This window comes from Anarrhichthys ocellatus, unplaced genomic scaffold (assembly GCF_004355925.1).
Source record: "Anarrhichthys ocellatus isolate YVR2014 unplaced genomic scaffold, GSC_Weel_1.0 scaffold67, whole genome shotgun sequence".
Lineage (NCBI taxonomy): Eukaryota > Metazoa > Chordata > Actinopteri > Perciformes > Anarhichadidae > Anarrhichthys > Anarrhichthys ocellatus.
The window spans coordinates 45456-62836 of record NW_022280097.1 but is presented as its reverse complement, the minus strand read 5'-3'; the positions used below and the strand labels follow the sequence as shown (position 1 = coordinate 62836).

The window sequence follows — 17381 nt, the reverse complement described above, 5'->3', positions numbered from 1 at the left end:
TGTGTGTGTGTGTGTGTGTGTGTGTGTGTGTGTGTGTGTGTGTGTGTTGCTCCACAGGGAACCTGGCTAGTACACTTGGTCAGCACAAAGGTCCCATTTTTGCCCTTAAGTGGAACAAAAAAGGCAATTTTATCCTGAGTGCAGGAGTAGACAAGGTAAAGCAGCTCTAAATCAACGTGTTGAATACCTGCTAGCATGACCTCTCATGTACCGTTTTAATAAGTTGATCAAATAACTGCACTGTGTAGTCATTGTTAGCTCTAACTATACATGTGCATGTGTCCTGCCAGACAACAATCATATGGGATGCCCATACAGGAGAAGCCAAACAACAGTTTCCCTTCCATTCAGGTACAGCAGCATCACTTCTTGTCACTTAAGAATTATTTTCAAGCTTCGCATTTTGATCTCGCTAACGTCCGTCTTTCCGTCCCCCTCAGCTCCGGCACTAGACGTTGATTGGCAGAGCAACAACACGTTTGCCTCCTGTAGTACGGACATGTGCATCCACGTCTGTAAACTGGGACAGGACCGACCCATTAAAACATTCCAGGGACACACAGTAAGTGGAGTGTTTGTCTATGTAGTGACACATGTGTAACTTCTGAAGGAATAGAAAAAGGTGTTACTGTCACTGTTCACAGGGATATTTGGTCTAAACTGCTTTGGATGAGGGTATTTGTTAGCATTAACCTGGATCCAGGGTTAACATAAATCAAGATACTGTACATGCATCACAGACAAGGTCTCTCTCTTCTCTCTCTCCAGAATGAAGTAAATGCAATCAAGTGGGATCCCACAGGGAACCTGCTCGCCTCCTGCTCAGACGACATGACGTTGAAGGTGAGAGAGAAACACAGTCTGAGACGGCCGCTATCGCTGCTACCATAAAGAAAAGTAATGATGAGTTAATGATGACTGGGGATTCGGGAAAGTCCACCTCAGTGGCACTTACAGGGGAAATTTGAAGCTGCGGCTGAATATTTATCTTCGTCCATAATGTCCTCTGCACTCACATTTCGGGAAGCCATTTCTGCTGTTGGAAACACAACAACAAGTTCTGTTTTTGAGTGACAGATTTTGAGTTCCCCATGCTCATCGAGAGGAAGATGCTATCCTAAGATTATTCCCGCTTTGCTCTGTAAAAACCCAAACATCTTCTTCTTTTGGGCAGCCATTTAGTTCACGTCTCTTAGGGAGGAGGCAGGACGTGTGTGTGTGTGTGTGTGTGTGTGTGTGTGTGTGTGTGTGTGTGTGCGTGTTGACACACTAGTGATGTAATGATCAACCACAGTGGGTACAAGGATAACGTTCTGTGGTTTGTTTTCAGATCTGGAGTATGAAGCAGGACTCGTGTGTCCATGACCTGCAGGCCCACAGTAAAGAAATCTACACCATCAAATGGAGTCCCACCGGGCCTGGAACCAACAACCCCAGCGCCAATCTCATGCTAGCTAGGTGAGCGTCTGTTAGCCAAAGCTAACGCGTGGAGCAGTGTTTCACACTCTGCTGGAGCCAAAACAATCTGCACACGTCTGTCTTTAAGTTTTGATTGAGCGCAGCAGAGAAGCAGAGTGCATTACTTTGCCCTGGTAATCTAAACTTTGCACAATACTCTTTATAAGTGCACATTTTGCACAATTAAGCTCCATTTTCCGAACATCAGCACCTCTTTAACCCCGTCTGTCCCGGTGTCTTACTTCCACAGTGCATCGTTTGACTCCACAGTTCGTCTTTGGGACGTGGAGAGAGGCATCTGTATCCACACGCTGACTAAGCACCAGGAGCCCGTCTACAGCGTGGCTTTCAGCCCCGATGGTCGGCATCTGGCCAGTGGCTCCTTTGACAAATGCGTGCACATCTGGAATACACAGGTACGGAGAACGAGGGGGGGGGGGGGGGCGTGTTTGTGACCGGTTCACCTTAAGACAGTGTCCATACCTTTTTATTGAACGTGTCACTTCACTGATCCCTCTGTGCTTTCATTTTGTACAGTGTACACAGATTTTAGGAATCATTTTTGTGCTGAAAGTGGTACTTCAAAGCTGCACCACCAAATATTAGTTATATTAACGGCTTGAATGTGTAACAAACCAAGAAACATTTTATAGTGTAAGCTTGTCATCCAATAATTTTCCAGCTGCAGCATTTTTCATTGAACAAAGTTTTAATAAACCAACTGCAGCTAAAGAGACCGAGTTGAATGTTGGGCTCACGTTCACCAGGTGAACAGACGCTTAGCTGCTGCCCCCATGTGGCCAAAAATATAATGCAACTACAGCAGTTTTAAGGCTCCTGCTGTGTTGTTTTATGTTGTTTTTTTTCTTCCCGTAAACGGCCCAAAACCTAATATCTGTCCCCCCTCTCTTTGTGCTACAGACGGGCGCTCTAGTCCACAGTTACAGAGGGACGGGAGGAATCTTTGAGGTTTGCTGGAATGCAGCGGGGGACAAAGTGGGAGCCAGCGCATCAGACGGATCTGTAAGTACACGCCGGACTGTTTGGGTGGATGTTCTCAAGCTTTTATTGTGAAGGTTTTTGATATCCGTCCTCTTCTCGTCCCAGGTGTGTGTACTAGACCTTCGGAAATAGTGCCGCTGTTTGTTGGAAGCCATGGACCGACCATGAATGTGTACATAGCCAAATGACTGTCCCTGCCTGCCCTGCGTACTGCTCTCGCTTACGACTATGGCCCCGCCCACCGACAGACAGGAAGCAGGGAACGGGAACAGGAAGCAAGCACTTGACACAGCAGGTCCAGACCACGGGGGGATGAACGGACAAACGGACAGACGGATAAACGGGCGGATGGAAGCGCCCCTCTCTATCTGTGCAGACTCTTACAGAAATGCAGAAGGGACGCAGAGAAAAAACGAAAAAAAAAACTGATAGACAAAAAAAAAAAAAGTTACAGATCCGTATATGTACCAAAATTTGGAAGCTATTTTGCTTTTTTGATCTTTAAACCATGCTCATCGTCATCAAAATGAAAAACAATGAAAAAAGTGTTGCTCTTTGTTACTAGTTGGATCTCATTGTGAAGACATATCAACTTCTCCACCATAAAATAGGATGGCACTTAGTTTTTTTAAATTTCAGATCTCTTGTTTCAATGTTTTTATATTTTTTATCTTCGGGGGAGGGGGCGGGCTGGTCGGGTCAGAGTTTCATTGATTGGAGAAGAACATACATATAAACACGCTCGGACATGCACACCAAGCAGTTCTCAAAAAAACTGTGTCCTCGTCATGATTTCAAAACAAGGTGGCAAATCCCAAGGCTTTTATTCTCCTGTATGTCAGCGGTGGTTTCTGCAGGTGTGAGTTTGGTCAAACGGTTAACCGAGTGGAGTAGTTCATGTGAACTCTGGACTCCCTCTGTACAGCCAGATGACACAGCTGATGTACGTCTAGATGCTTTAAAGAAACGGCTCCTCTGTGCACTATTTGATCCAGATGTTTTACCCACAGTTCTCCTCTCTGGACCCTTCGGCCATAGCAGCTACTTGTGTGATGGAAAAAGTTTCAATTGGCCAGAAGCTGACCTCCACTTGTCTAAATCTGAGTTGTATTAATGCAACCGTCGTCAGGTCCTCAGCCAGTAGGATTCCAGCAGTTTTTGTGTGCGAGTGTGTTTTACGCATCATCTGGAAGACTTCAAACATTTCTAATTTGATCGACCCTCAAATCACGATGCCCTGAAGTGTTGCTCCACGTTTCGTTCATGCAGATGTTCTGGAGGCAGAAATAATCCCAGTGAATAAAGAGCAGATGGGTCGAGCCAAAGAAAACACCCATCGGGTAAAAGAGGTCGACGACGTCAAAGACTGTAGAGCTGAGCTCTGTTGCTGCAATCGCACAACGATCGTAGAACGCTACTGTGTGTCCACCGGGGAGCTTTCTCGCATTGTTCCAGGAGCCTCAATGAGCCCTTTTGTTATTATGTTGTGTATTTGTTCGTAAACAACTGAAACCAAATACACACGAGCGGTTTGTACTTCCTTTTTGATGAGCTGAACAGTTACAGTTGGAGTTAAAAGTTCATTATGTACACACGACTGCCAGCAATGGTTGCTTTGCAGTCATTTTGCGACGAGTTTATGTTGTAGTTTATCCAGGAGGCTGTCTGTAACGGTTTGGCTCACTCGGCCTGAACGCAGCATTAAGAAGGCGGTCAAGCTGTTTCTGAACTCACCCCCTCAGTCTACAGAACGAACACTAAATAGTTCACCCACAGAACTGACATTAAATTAAGGTTTTTGTATACCAACGTTGCATCTCATCAGTACCTAATCAAATGCAGCCTTTGAGAGCACTGAGGAGCGTTCAGGAACTCTGATAAAGTGGTTCGCGAAGTGCATTATTTAGTTTGGACGTGGCCTGGCTGTACTGAGCTGGCCGGCTTAATCAGAGCCAACTTCTAAAAGAAGCGGTGCGCGGGCGATCAGAGAGGAGTCGCCATGTTTGCACTTCTGGTTCCCTTGTCACAAAGTCGGGGGGATTATGGGATGGTTGGTAGTGAAATACGGTCTGTGGTTAACACGTGCTTGCTCGATGAGACGGGGAGGAGGGGCCAAGTTTGAATGCCGATGTAGTTTAGTTTTTTTATAAAGAGGCGGTTGCTAACAAGTGTCTACATGAGACTAAACGTCGTCACATTGAACACGTCATAGCCTCACGTTAGCGCTTTACTTCTGGCAATTCCATCTACGCGTCAAAAAAACCATGAAGTGCTCATTTGTGAAGAGTATCTTGTTGAACAGAACATGTAAGTGTCGTAAACCTGCGTTTGCCACAGAGTAGTTTTTATGCAGTATTCCAAAAAAATGAAAATCCCAAAACGCTTTTTGTAGAGGGGAGCAGCGCGATGCTAGCCGTGTCGTCCCGGAACCACTGATGTCTTTTAAATTGTATTTTGACAAATATTTCGACTTCCGGTGGGCCAGCTTGTGTTCTTTGGCTCTGCCCTGTTGAAGGTTTCAGATAAACCATAACGTAGTGATTCCAGAGCAGCTCTGCCTCCAAACCTCAATCTAAAGAATGTTTTCAAACTGTTTTAATAATACGACCACCCACATTTCCCTGGGATGGAGTCGAGGGCTTCAGTGAGTTTTGGCTGCCTTTACTTAGAAAGAGAGAGACGTCACGTTCTATATGTTTCCCTCTTCATGCTTTCTTATGCCTTTAATAACGCAGCCAATGGTTTTATTCCCCTGTTGAATCTTACTGGCTGATCCCTGGCACAAGGTTGCGATTCAGAATCGAGCTCAAAAGCAGATCCAAACATTAAAGCAATATCTGGCCATTTTCATTTTTGTCTGTTTTTATTAGCAGCTGCTTGTCACAAAGTGTGTTTATAACTACACTTCTGAAAGAAACAGAGATACAAAGATCTGAAGAAGCTAAAGGTCACATGTTGCAGTATTTTATCCACAGCATGACCGTCCTGGTGAATGAACAGAAGATGTCGAGCTGTGTTAAATGTCTTTAAATCGCCTCCATTCTTGTTGCTTTCTTCCCCGTCAACATTCTGCTCACACTTGACTGAGGTTCCTTGCTGACGAGACATTTTATACTCTTTTAAACACAAATTATAGTTACATTTTTGTAATTTCTTTGTAGATTTGAAAAAAAAAAGAAGTGAATTGATGATTTCTTGGCGGTGTTAATTTCCATGTTCTCTACATTTGAAAGAGTTTGTTTTGTTACTTTGATGCTATTGCAAACAGTAAAGGGCGACCCTGTTATGTGAGGCTGAGCGAGGCACCGAGCGTGTGAAGAGTTGTCCCAGAGGAGCGACTGACCACTAAATTAAGTTTTAATAAAGACATGCTTCACTTTTTATTTTACTTTTATCTTTTGGGGAAACTCGGTCCCAGATGAGAATGACTTTCTTCTTGGCTTACAAAGAAAACAATTTACAAAGGAAAAGTTACTTTAAATTGAATAAAATTGTAATTTTTTATTATTTTTTTTATCAAGCCAGGACTCTTGGGAATGTTTCTGGTTCCCCCTTTGTGTTCGTCTGTGTCCAGTGAGGATTCAGAGAGAGTTGCTCTGGAAGCAGATTTAATCTCATTGGTTAAATAAGGACTTAACATTTGAGTCTGAATTGGTTGTGCACAGTCGGGTATTGTGAGCACAGAAAATGATTATTTTGCATAATTGATTATATTTTATAAAATAAACTTTTAGCACCTGAAGGATTTTCTTAGAAAATATAAAAAAAATCTGTTCTCTGCTCAGTCATGTGATTGTCATGTGATTGTGTGGTTGCTCTGTGCGCTCGCGTCCTCTCTGCTGTGCAGCCTCAGCTTCACCTGCATGCTCATCCAGCCTGTGAACCGTGAGGTTCCCTTTCAGAAGGTGATTTCTTATTGGCTGTTTGGTGATGGTACTAATGATGGGACTAGTCACTTGGGCAGTAAAGAAGCAAATAAATACATAAGAGTTATTATAAATACGCAAACTACATATTCTTTTTCTGTGCTAAAAATATCGTAAGCCTCATTGACCGCAGCTGAAGAAACATTTATTCTCTGGTAATATTTGAAATGAAAAGGCAGACAAATCCTCCAGGCTCATCTGGAGTTGTTGAACTTATTTCCATATTTTTGGTTATATTTTCTCGTAACAATTTAAGTTTGTAAAAGTTTAAGCTTTAGGTTGGCTTCACTCAAAGGTTTAATTAAACAAAGAATATGAAATCTGCCTCCAGAGCTCTGCTTCTGACAAACAAACTGCAAATCCATTTATTTTCTCTTGTATCCGTCTGTAATAAATTGGGCGTTTTTTACTAATGGACTTACAGAGATTTCATGTTTTCCTTTTAAGAGTCCTGTGCACTATTTCATCACTTTTTTTTCTTCCTTGTATTTAAAGCACTTGAGCCAAAAGTTAAATGAAAATTTCTCACGCGGGCAACTTCCTGCCACCCTTAGGTCTGTGCCGTCAGTGTGTCTGGGCCCACATGGCTAATGTCGCTGAGTCAACCTTTTATTTGTGCCACCACAACAGACATGTTGGTCTAAGCAGCAGCTCTCCCATGAGGTCTCACAGCCTTTGTGACTTTTCTTCTTTTCTCTTCTTCTGCAACTCGCATCACATTGGTCTGTTATCATTGAAGTCAGATCAGTAAAACAAAAGTCCAGAATAAAATATATTTTGATAAGAGTTTTGAGTTTTTATTTGTGTGTGTGTGTGTGTGTGTGTGTGAGAGAGAAAATGCTGCGTAGTGTCGGCGCTGAACTACCATCCTGGAGTAACAGTACTGTGTCAGTGACAATCATGAATCCATGTGTTATTCATGTCGAAACATACTTTATGAATGGCTTTATTAAACCAATAAAACACTGATTTCAAAGAGCTTGAACCTCCCTCATGTTCCCATCCTCATGCTCGTGCTGTCTGTGCTGCACATCCGACACGACACTAAAGAGACGTGCTTCTTCCTCAGCGTACATTTTAAAATCAGGGATTTTCAAAGTGGGAGATAATGAAACCTCACAGGAGCTTCCCACTGGCTCCGCTCAGTCATCTAGGACTGTAGAGTTAGTGGACTGCACACACTGGAATCTACAGCTAAATTACTTGTTAGTTGTTAGTTGTATAGGGTTTGTTCCTCCTGCAGATGGAAACAAAAGTAAGACCGGACTGAATGTTGGTGGAATAGCGTTGGACAGAACAAACTGTAGTTCACCAGAGTAGAGGATTCCTGTGCTGCGAACCGCCACCGGGCCTGGGATCATTTGAGAAAGGGCAGTGGTGAAACTCATTTTGCAACAAATGATCAAAATAATTATGTGACTTTATAGACTGTCATTTTCTAACTTGATATCTAGGTTTGTTTGTGCACAGGGAGGATAAATGGAGAGCAATCATGTCTGAACCGAAACCTAGTTCCATTTTTATTAAATAAATACCGTTTTTATTCTCTGCAAAGTGCATCGATAGACTCAACCTATAGTTTATGTACTTTTTCATCAAAACGTATTTATATTTTTTATAGTTAGTATAGTACATTCATGAAACTTTGTAAAACTTCAGCACTTTTCATTTCATCAGATTTATAAAGCAGAGAGGACACGTGGGCATGACTTTTTATGTTTACGTTTTCCAACAAATTGTAATATTACTTTTTCTACATAATATGGCTTTTTTATTACTTTTTGTCGACATACTATAAGTATGACTTCATATTTGATATACTAACCCATAGCTTTTTTATTTATTTTTGTGACATATCTTGACACATTATACTTTGTATAATATTGAGAAAAATAAGTCGTAAAAAATGCAATCTGACTTTTTGGCCTTTTAACTGTGGCTTTTTTAATGAAATATTTAATAACTTGCTTTTTATGAATTTTTCCAACGTACTATTCTTTTACTTTTTTTAAATAATATGGTATTCGTTAATACTTTTTTGATATAGTATACGATGACTTTAAAAACGTAATAATTTCAACATGCTATACAATGGCTATTTAATGACATAGTATGATTTTTATTTTACATACATCTTGACTTGCTTTGACTTGTGTTCACCTTTGAAATACTGAAATACTTAGTGGGTTTTTTAAGACTTACTTTTTATGATTGTTTTTACAAGTATAAGATGTAGATTCTTTTTTGACATATTACTTTTTTATGATTTTTAAAAATACATTACCATTACTTTTTTGAAACATACGATTTTTTTGACATGCTATACTACACTAGGATTTTTTTCGACGTAATATACTATGACATTTTTAATGACATTTTTCTATAAACTACATAATTACTTTTTTTTTTTTACTTTTGTCGAAATATACTATGGCTTTTTTTTACTTTCAATAAACTTTACTATGACTTTTTTTTAACACACTTTTTATGACGATACTATGAATTTTCTTTGACTTACTTAGTTACTGTGAGAAACTTCCAACTTGTTATGAATCCGTCTCAATGTAATGCCCATGCCTCTATATGACCTTTATAAGTTGTTTAAGACGAGACCATCAGCGAGAAGATTGGCTATTTCTATAAAGTTTTCCCTCGGTGCCTCTGGTTTAGCGCAAAATCATGCAGGTTCACCAGAAACTCCTTCAGCTCAGACTCCAGACCCAGATCCAGCTTTGCTGCAGCTTTCAACCTGAACTTGTAAACTCTGGTGAGAGGAGAGCTTAGCGCCCGGCAGCAGTGTATCCTCCTCCTGCTAGGAGCCGAGCCCCGCTGGGACCAAACCCAGAGACCATGTTGCTGGAGACCCTGGCCGTATTGCTGGAGGGAAGGGGGGCACTGGAGAACCAGGACTGTGGGACCCCTTCTGCTGTAAAATGAGGTTTTCTAAAGGGACACTGGTGATTGGAGACACTACTACTTTTGTCCACAGGGACGTGTGGACATAATAAACAAAACTCTTAACTCAAACATTCAATTACGTTAGTTTTAATAGGAATGCAGTTATTAATTCATTAAAATAATTTTGATGTCACCGTCCAGTCTCCACAAACTACTGCCCGACATTCTGAGTGAAAACACATCTTCTGTCACCAGATACAGCTCGTCTATACATTTATTTTATTCACATCATCCATGATTACAGTATGAACACGTATATGTAAACCCAGAAGAAATAAATTATTTAACAGTGGTACTGGCACCTACATTGAAATGATAATCCTGCCCTTCTGTGACGTTTCATGTGTTTTAAAGCAGAGCCCTGAGTCATCACGCTGCAGTCACTTCATCTCAAAACTAAATGAACAATCGGACTAATCTGAATCCATCAGAATGCTGAGACGTGGTTCTGTTCAGCTTCTTCACAGTAACAACGAAAATATTTTTCATAATACCCAACTTTGTCTGAAACTCCCAAGAATCATATGACGCCTGACATGTGAGCTGAACAGTATTTTATAGCAGTTTTGATATGAGTTGTTTATACTTTAGTTTGTGTCGACTCAGTTCCTTATTTGCTTGTATATGTTGAGCCGTTATGCTACATAAAAAAAAAGAAGTTATTTTCTGCATTTTAAAGTTTTCTGTGTATTATTTCAACCGTCATAAAACGTTTGAGCATGAGATGCTTTTAAAATATGTGTCCACAGTTACACTTTATATTTTTCCAAAGGCATGAGAATGCAGCGTTTTTAATACCGTTTTAGTTCCTTTGTTTTCTGCGAGTACATAAAACAAAGGAACTAAACACGTGAAACGCCCGTCCTAAAAGTGTCCTCTTCGATCAGACATCGATGCTAGCTGTTAACATGGTTACTTAACTATTATTAACACAAGAAGGCCTTTAGTCCCGTCCTGTCGGTCTCCAGTGGGAGTGGCCTAGCTGAGGATTTTGTGGTAGGGGTGGAGCGGGAGGGAGGAGGTGAAGGCTCTGATGTCGCTGATGAGCGCGGTGTCCTTGAGCAGCGGCGAGGAGGTCGGCAGGAAGGTCAGCTCGCACACTTCACCGTAGGACGAGGAGGCCGGGATGTCGGGGTTGTCGGCGCTGCTTGGTTCTGGTGGGTCGTTCTCCTCCACCCCAAAACCAACGACCTAACCGAGAAAACCAACATGTTGAAGACCGTTTATTTGCTCTTCCTCGGATTGGAAACAGTTCCTCGACTCAAAGTACTGTGTTCTTTAAACCTGGCTCTGTCAAACCATTTTTCTGTACCGACAACAAAAATGTAGCACAAGGAAACTTGTGACTACAGCAGATGTACTTATTGAGTATTTTTTTTGTCTACAATTGAAATGATCCCAAAGACTTACATGTACACTGATCTTCCTGCTGCTGGCGTTTCTGTGTTGGAGGAACCAGAAGACCAGCTCCTCCTGAGAGAACAGCTTCAGAGCCTCGATCTGCAGCGGAGGCCACAACAGGTTAGAACCACAGAGCAGGACCACAACCAGCATCCACACCAACTGTAACCACCTCCACACTGTTTCTGATACACACTATATCCATGTATGAAGAGAAAAGTATTTTACACTTATTATTACATCGCAGGACTATTTTATAAGAATTGATTCGGCTTAGCGCTGTGCACCCAATGACCTAGAAACTTCTCAAATGAATCTCTTGACTCCGGCCTCACTTCTCATACTTGCACCTCCCTCTCACTAGCTAAGAAGTGAGGAAGAGACGCGAGTGAGAGAAGGCAGGAGGTCCGTCAGTATAATGAAGAGCACCCGGAGAGAGAGACAATGAGAGAACTAGGGAGATGGAGAACGAGAGGTAGAGACAGAGAGCAAGGAAGAGAGAGAGAGAGAGAGAGAGCGAGAGCGAGAGCAGGTGTCTCACCTCCTTGTTGAGCCTCTTGAAGACGTACTGCTGTGTGACAACCTCAAACCAGTTGCGGTCCACCTCCTCTCCCAGGTGAGCGTCCTCGCACTCCTTCAGCTTGATGAGAGCCGTCACCTGAGTCCTGAAGGCCTCCTCGCTCAGACCGGACAAACGCTCCCCGAAGCTGACCAGGAACTCCTCGATCTTCGCCTCCACCAACTCGGTGCTGCGAGGAGGAAGAGGAGCGTTTTTAAAACAGGGAAAGAAGCAAACACAGGAGACAACTAGACACCATCCAGGCATCACACCAGCCGCAACGGTCAAAGGTCGACTCACCTGAACTTAGTGGCCTGTGTTTCCACGGTGACGGAGAATCCCAGCACCCCCGAGGTGTTCCTGCAGGTCGGGTACACCTGGTACCTGAGGGATCATGAGGTTTGGTGATTAAACAGCTGTGAGCGCACATTACTGATCTGCACACTCAGCACAAATGACTGCCACTGACCCCAGTGTCTCCTTCGTCCTGAGGAAGTCAAAGCAGGGCTCCTCCATGTGCATCTGTGGAAGTAGCCCAATGACATGCACTGTGAGCCTGATGGATGCACATTTTACAACAACACACCTGGTTTCATTTTAATATCGACAGCAAAACAGCTGGAGTACTTTTTTATTGTTTTAAATCTAACAGTGAAACTGTCAGCTGATTTATAATACTGTTAACAAACACTTTAGAGAATGATTCATGAATTCAAACAACATCTAGCGTTATGATAGTGCTACGTTCTTGTGAGTACTCTGATTAATTCATAAAAATAAATAAAACCGTGAATTTCACCCAGCAGAACTTATATCAAAGTGTTTTCTGGGACAAGAGGGGACTCTGTATGTTGTCACTAGTGTCGGTGAGATGGTGGTAAAAACACTCACCACCATCAGCTCCATCAGAGTGTGTTCTCTGAGGTTCTTCAGGCCCGACTGCAACACAATCCAGATGTGGACGCGTCAACAAGAGCAGAGAGTAAAAAGAAAAGGAAGACCAGACGCCACATTAGTGGTGCAATTCTTAAATACACCATCATTGCTCCGCTGCTGATATCTTGAAATCTTGGCATTTAAAACTGAAACACTCTGCATGAGCAGACTGAAGAAGAGGTTTGTGTAAACTCAACCTTCAAAAACACGACAGATGGGAATATACAGTTGTGTGAAAAAGTGTTTGCCCCCTTCCTGATTTCTTATTTTTTTGCATGTTTGTCACACTTAAATGTTTCAGATCATCCAAGAGGTCACAAAAGACCCCAGAACAACATCCAAAGAACTGCAGGCCTCACTTGCCTCAATTAAGGTCAGTGTTCATGACTCCACCATAAGAAAGAGACTGGGCAAAAATGGCCTGCATGGCAGAGTTCCAAGACGAAAACCACTGCTGAGCAAAAAGACCATAAAGGCTCGTCTCAGTTTTGCCAGAAAACATCTTGATGATCCCCAAGACTTTTGGGAAAATACTCTGTGGACTGACGAGACAAAAGTTGAACTTTTTGGAAAGTGTATGTCCCATTACATCTGGCGTAAAAGTAACACAGCATTTCAGAAAAGGAACATCATACCAACAGTAAAATATGGTGGTGGTAGTGTGATGGTCTGGGGCTGTTTTGCTGCTTCAGGACCTGGAAGACTTGCTGTGGTAAATGGACACACCAGCAAGTCCACCTCTGAATGGCTTAAGAAAAACAAAATGAAGACTTTGGATTGGCCTAGTCAAAGTCCCGACCTGAATCCGATTGAGATGCTGTGGCATGACCTTAAAAAGGCGGTTCATGCTCGAAAACCCTCCAATGTGGCTGAATTACAACAATTCTGCAAAGATGAGTGGGCCAAAATTCCTCTACAGCGCTGTAAAAGACTCATTGCCAGTTATCACAAATGCTTGATTGCAGTTGTTGCTGCTAAGGGTGGCCCAACCAGTTATTAGGTTTAGGGGGCAATCACTTTTTCACACAGGGCCATGTAGGTTTGGATTTTTTTTCCCCCCTTAATAATAAAAACCTTCATTTAAAAACTGCATTTTGTGTTTACTTGTGTTATCTTTGTCTAATATTTAAATTTGTTTGATGATCTGAAACATTTAAGTGTGACAAACATGCAAAAAAATAAGAAATCAGGAAGGGGGCAAACACTTTTTCACACAACTGTATGTGCATCTGAGAGGGTGAGAAGTGTCACGGTGCTCCTACCTGATAGTAGACTGTGACCTCAGAGTTGGCGTCTCCTTTGTTCAGAGATTTCACTTTACAGAGATGTTGCTTCTGAGGGAGCTCCACCACCCGGAACAACACCGGGACCTCAGCCGACAGAGACTGGAACTGGAGCTTACTGGATTACAGTTTAACACGACAATTTATAAAAGTGTCAACATTTAAGTAACTTGAACTTTATCAGATAATTTTGACTTTTGAATAAAACCTCCATAACCAGAAACACTGAAAGTGCAATGAAGAAATGATGCAGAGTACTCACTCAATGAAGTACTGCAGAAACTCTTTGGACTCCTGTTGGAGGAAACAAGGTGCGTGAGATTACAAGCTTTCAACCCGGTTACCTCAACAGCCAATCTTCAGTAAAACAAGTGGACATAGAAACATCTGTGCACCACACTGAAGTAGACTGAACATCTGTGGGTTTTAAAACAAAAACAAGATGTTTAATGAGTTTTGTAGACCACACAATGAATCAATAGTTGCAGTGCAACATCTCAGACAGACGTGTGAACTTCTTAAATAACCATATACCTGTACTTCAGATTTGATATTGTACATAGATAGCAACTGTTAATGCAATTTCTCATACATATCTATATGCAACTCACCAATAAGCAGCTTTGAGATATGAGCACCCTCTGACCCTTACTACTAACCTTGTGTATATATTTGGATTGTGGACTTTTTTTTAATAAAACTAACTAAGAGTAGAGAGAACATTTTTGTTGTTATTTGGGGGAACTGACTGAAAATAAAGGTGTTTGGTTTTGCAGCTGTGCATTTCGGTGTGTCTCACCGTGCTGGTGAAGTTTCCCTGCACCAGCCCCTCAACGTACAGCTCCGCCTTCAGCCCAGTGACAAAGGTGATGAGGTCATCGACGGTCAGACCCTTCGTGACGGCCTGGTACTTCTGAATGACTGACCAGCGGCAGTGCTCCAGGATCAGCAGACGCACGTCCCTGCAGAGAGACGGATAGAGAGGTAAACAAGTCGAAGGTAACCTTCTGTACAGAGCCAGCTGCTTCTCAGGGAGTGCATTCTAACAGACGCACACTCTGCCATTGTAACTGTAACTGAGAGCAGCCAGGCTGCAATGATGGAGTCTCCCCAACGAAGCTACAAAATGAGGACAGTTAAACACTGCCTCGTTAGGAAATGAGGGGATTCTGTCCACTCAAACTCTACGGGGCTTATCATTTCAAACGGATACAGGAAGTGTAGAGTTTGTATTAACAACATAATGCAGTAACAAACATTTAACAGGGCTAAGAGGAGCAGATCAGACAACAAGGAGGATTCAAAGGCCTGTCTCCAAGCTTCAAATGAAGGCAGTAAAAAGACTTTGGTCAATAATTGACAATTTATGGAATTATTAAAAATTGAAAATAGAAGATCCTAATCGTATCATAACAAATTTATACTCTATGATGGTTATATAAAAAGACTGTGTGTGTGTGTGTGTGTGTGTGTGTGTGTGTGTGTGTGTGTGAGAGTGTGAGAGTGAGTGAGTGACAGACGTACTTGCCCAGTCTCTCAGGTTTGATGAGGATGTTGAAGTAGGTTTTCTTCAGCTGCTCAGTGAACATGTTGAAGACGCCCGGCTCAGCTCTGAAGTCTGCCAGATGATCCACGATCAGTTTCAACAGTAGCTGAACAACAAGCAAACAGGGAAGTCAATGAGGTGGAGAGAAATGAAGTGCATTTACTCAAGTACCTCACTTAAAGATGGAGTCTGCGATTCTAATCGAATACACTTTTTTGTGAGATTCATCAAATATCTCCTGGCAGTCTGCTAGCTCTGTGTGTGTGTGTGTGTGTGTGTGTGCGCGCGCACTGAAAAAAACATCTGGTGTTCATTCCCAGCCCTGGCTCTGTAGAACGGGAAACAAACAGATTGGCATGGATCGATCCTCACCGGCAGTTTGTGGTTGAAGCCCTTCAGTCGGATCACCAGCCCGTGCTCTCCGGCCACCAGCTTGTACTCCAGCTGAGCCACGTCGGCCTCGTAGGCCGGCTCCGCCAGGTTGTGAGCCAAGATGTTCACGAAGACGTCAAACAGAACCAGACTGCAAGAGGAAGAACACGGGTGAACACGACAGCAACAGCCGTGGTCGTCGTAGGAAGACAAATCCTGGATTATTGATTTGAAGATGATTCAGCGGTCTCTTACTTCTCAGGACTCTTCTGAATGATGGGGGAGATCAGGTTGAAACGAATATAAGCTGAAAGACAGAAGAAATGTGATCACATTAAATTAGTATTTATTATTTCCCTTCATTTAAAATCCCATGTTTGAGTTTCTAGTTATTTATTGTCATATGCACAACAATTGCAGAAGAGCAGTTGTTGGAAAAAAATAATTTTAGATCTCAGGCTGCCTCTAATGATGCTCATTAAATATGTATAAAAAGATAATCATGCAAGTAAAAAAAAAAAAAAAAAAAAAAAAAGAAAGAAAACTAATTCTCATAAAATGGTGCAGAAGTTAAAATGTAGGACTACATATAAACATATGACAAATGATATTTATATGTGGTAGACAGTAACTGCAAAGTGAATAAACTGAATGCAAACAGTTTTAGTAGTTAAGCACATTTAATGTAATAAATAATAATAAAATAATAAATACAGTTCATGTATACAGCACTGTGCTTTACCTGGCTGAACCAGGATTTAAAAAGTTCTGGAATGGAAAACAAATGGAATAAAAAGTTTTGAGACGTTATTTAAAAGATTCTGCAGCCTCACCATCAGCAGATAAATAAAAAATGAAAGTGTTGACTGAGTGGCAGCCCTGCAAACATTCACACTTCCTGCATTCACCTTTGGGGATCTTGAACTTGTTGTCCTTCTTGTACCACATACAGCCTCGCTCGTTGTTCGTGATCCTGACAGGAAACTCGGTGTCCGGACAGTCGGACTCCTTCAGGGCGAAATCAGACGCTGCAGCACAAAGAAGGAGAAGATGAGGGGAAAGAAAACAAAAGAAAAAGGAACAAAAAAGAAGAAGAACTTCATCATGAATCTGATGGACCAGCTGATGGTGTTGGATTCACGTCTATAGTTGTGATTGTACTGACCGATGAATTTGTTCTCAGCAGGAAGGTGGAGTTCAGGATTGAGTTTGAAGTCTCCCGACCAGCGCTGAGCCCACTCGTCCAGGATGTCTGATGAGACAAAACAAACACACCCCAAGTTTAACTCAAGGACAATTGTCTTATATTTGGTTGCTTAACTCTGGTAAAGATTCTCCTTTCATTTCAAGAGTAAACAAGAGGACACATGGTGACACCCGGACCAAATTATGCAAGTTCATTTTTCTCAGTACTCAGCAGGAAATGAGCTGCACTTAACAATACAGACATTGTCTGTAGGTGTTTCACACATGCATGTGTCTACATCTTAGGATGAATATGTAATACGTAAAATGCATCATTAAATATCAAATTCATATCAACTGACATTAAATATCAGTATTTATTTACCTCAGCCCCCCCGCAGCCCTGAGTAGAATAAGCGGGTACAGATAAGGGATGGATGGATATTTACACTCACAAGTATATGTTTGCAGCAACTCTGGCAACAATAAACTGAGTGCATAAAGATACCAGAAAACAAGAGTATAGAAAGAATACACTTTGGTGTGTGCGTGTGTGTGTGTCGTACCCTCCATGTTGTAGCTGGTACCGAACCACTTCTCTCTGAGTGGACATTGACCTTCGTTCTCTGGCGACAGCAGCAGCAGATTCGCTCTGTCGGGAGTCAGCGGGGACAGAGCGGCACTGATCACCTGAACACACACATAAAAACACACACACACACACACACACACACACACACACACACACACACACA

General features: G+C 42.1%; 2 protein-coding genes across 2 annotated transcripts in view; one reads left to right on the top strand and one right to left on the bottom strand.

The window, feature by feature from the left end:
• The window catches only part of LOC116397473 (F-box-like/WD repeat-containing protein TBL1XR1), a 39205-nt gene extending 32033 nt beyond the window's left edge, over positions 1 to 7172 (top strand). Inside the window, exons 9-16 of the mRNA XM_031872910.1 lie at positions 58 to 155; positions 291 to 351; positions 441 to 562; positions 769 to 843; positions 1331 to 1458; positions 1709 to 1874; positions 2380 to 2481; positions 2566 to 7172. Coding sequence (XP_031728770.1) covers positions 58 to 155; positions 291 to 351; positions 441 to 562; positions 769 to 843; positions 1331 to 1458; positions 1709 to 1874; positions 2380 to 2481; positions 2566 to 2592 — 779 coding nt within the window. The 3' untranslated portion in view covers positions 2593 to 7172. The remainder of the gene's footprint in view (positions 1 to 57; positions 156 to 290; positions 352 to 440; positions 563 to 768; positions 844 to 1330; positions 1459 to 1708; positions 1875 to 2379; positions 2482 to 2565) is intronic.
• Positions 7173 to 9548: 2376 nt separating this feature from the next.
• LOC116397462 (nardilysin-like) overlaps positions 9549 to 17381 on the bottom strand; it is a 22929-nt gene continuing 15096 nt past the window's right edge. Inside the window, exons 17-31 of the mRNA XM_031872897.1 lie at positions 17193 to 17316; positions 16607 to 16693; positions 16350 to 16469; positions 15697 to 15748; positions 15442 to 15592; positions 15048 to 15175; positions 14323 to 14485; positions 13786 to 13817; positions 13503 to 13641; positions 12196 to 12243; positions 11774 to 11826; positions 11605 to 11688; positions 11287 to 11494; positions 10755 to 10844; positions 9549 to 10535 (exon numbers count right to left, since the gene is read on the bottom strand). Coding sequence (XP_031728757.1) covers positions 10323 to 10535; positions 10755 to 10844; positions 11287 to 11494; positions 11605 to 11688; positions 11774 to 11826; positions 12196 to 12243; positions 13503 to 13641; positions 13786 to 13817; positions 14323 to 14485; positions 15048 to 15175; positions 15442 to 15592; positions 15697 to 15748; positions 16350 to 16469; positions 16607 to 16693; positions 17193 to 17316 — 1692 coding nt within the window. The 3' untranslated portion in view covers positions 9549 to 10322. The remainder of the gene's footprint in view (positions 10536 to 10754; positions 10845 to 11286; positions 11495 to 11604; positions 11689 to 11773; positions 11827 to 12195; positions 12244 to 13502; positions 13642 to 13785; positions 13818 to 14322; positions 14486 to 15047; positions 15176 to 15441; positions 15593 to 15696; positions 15749 to 16349; positions 16470 to 16606; positions 16694 to 17192; positions 17317 to 17381) is intronic.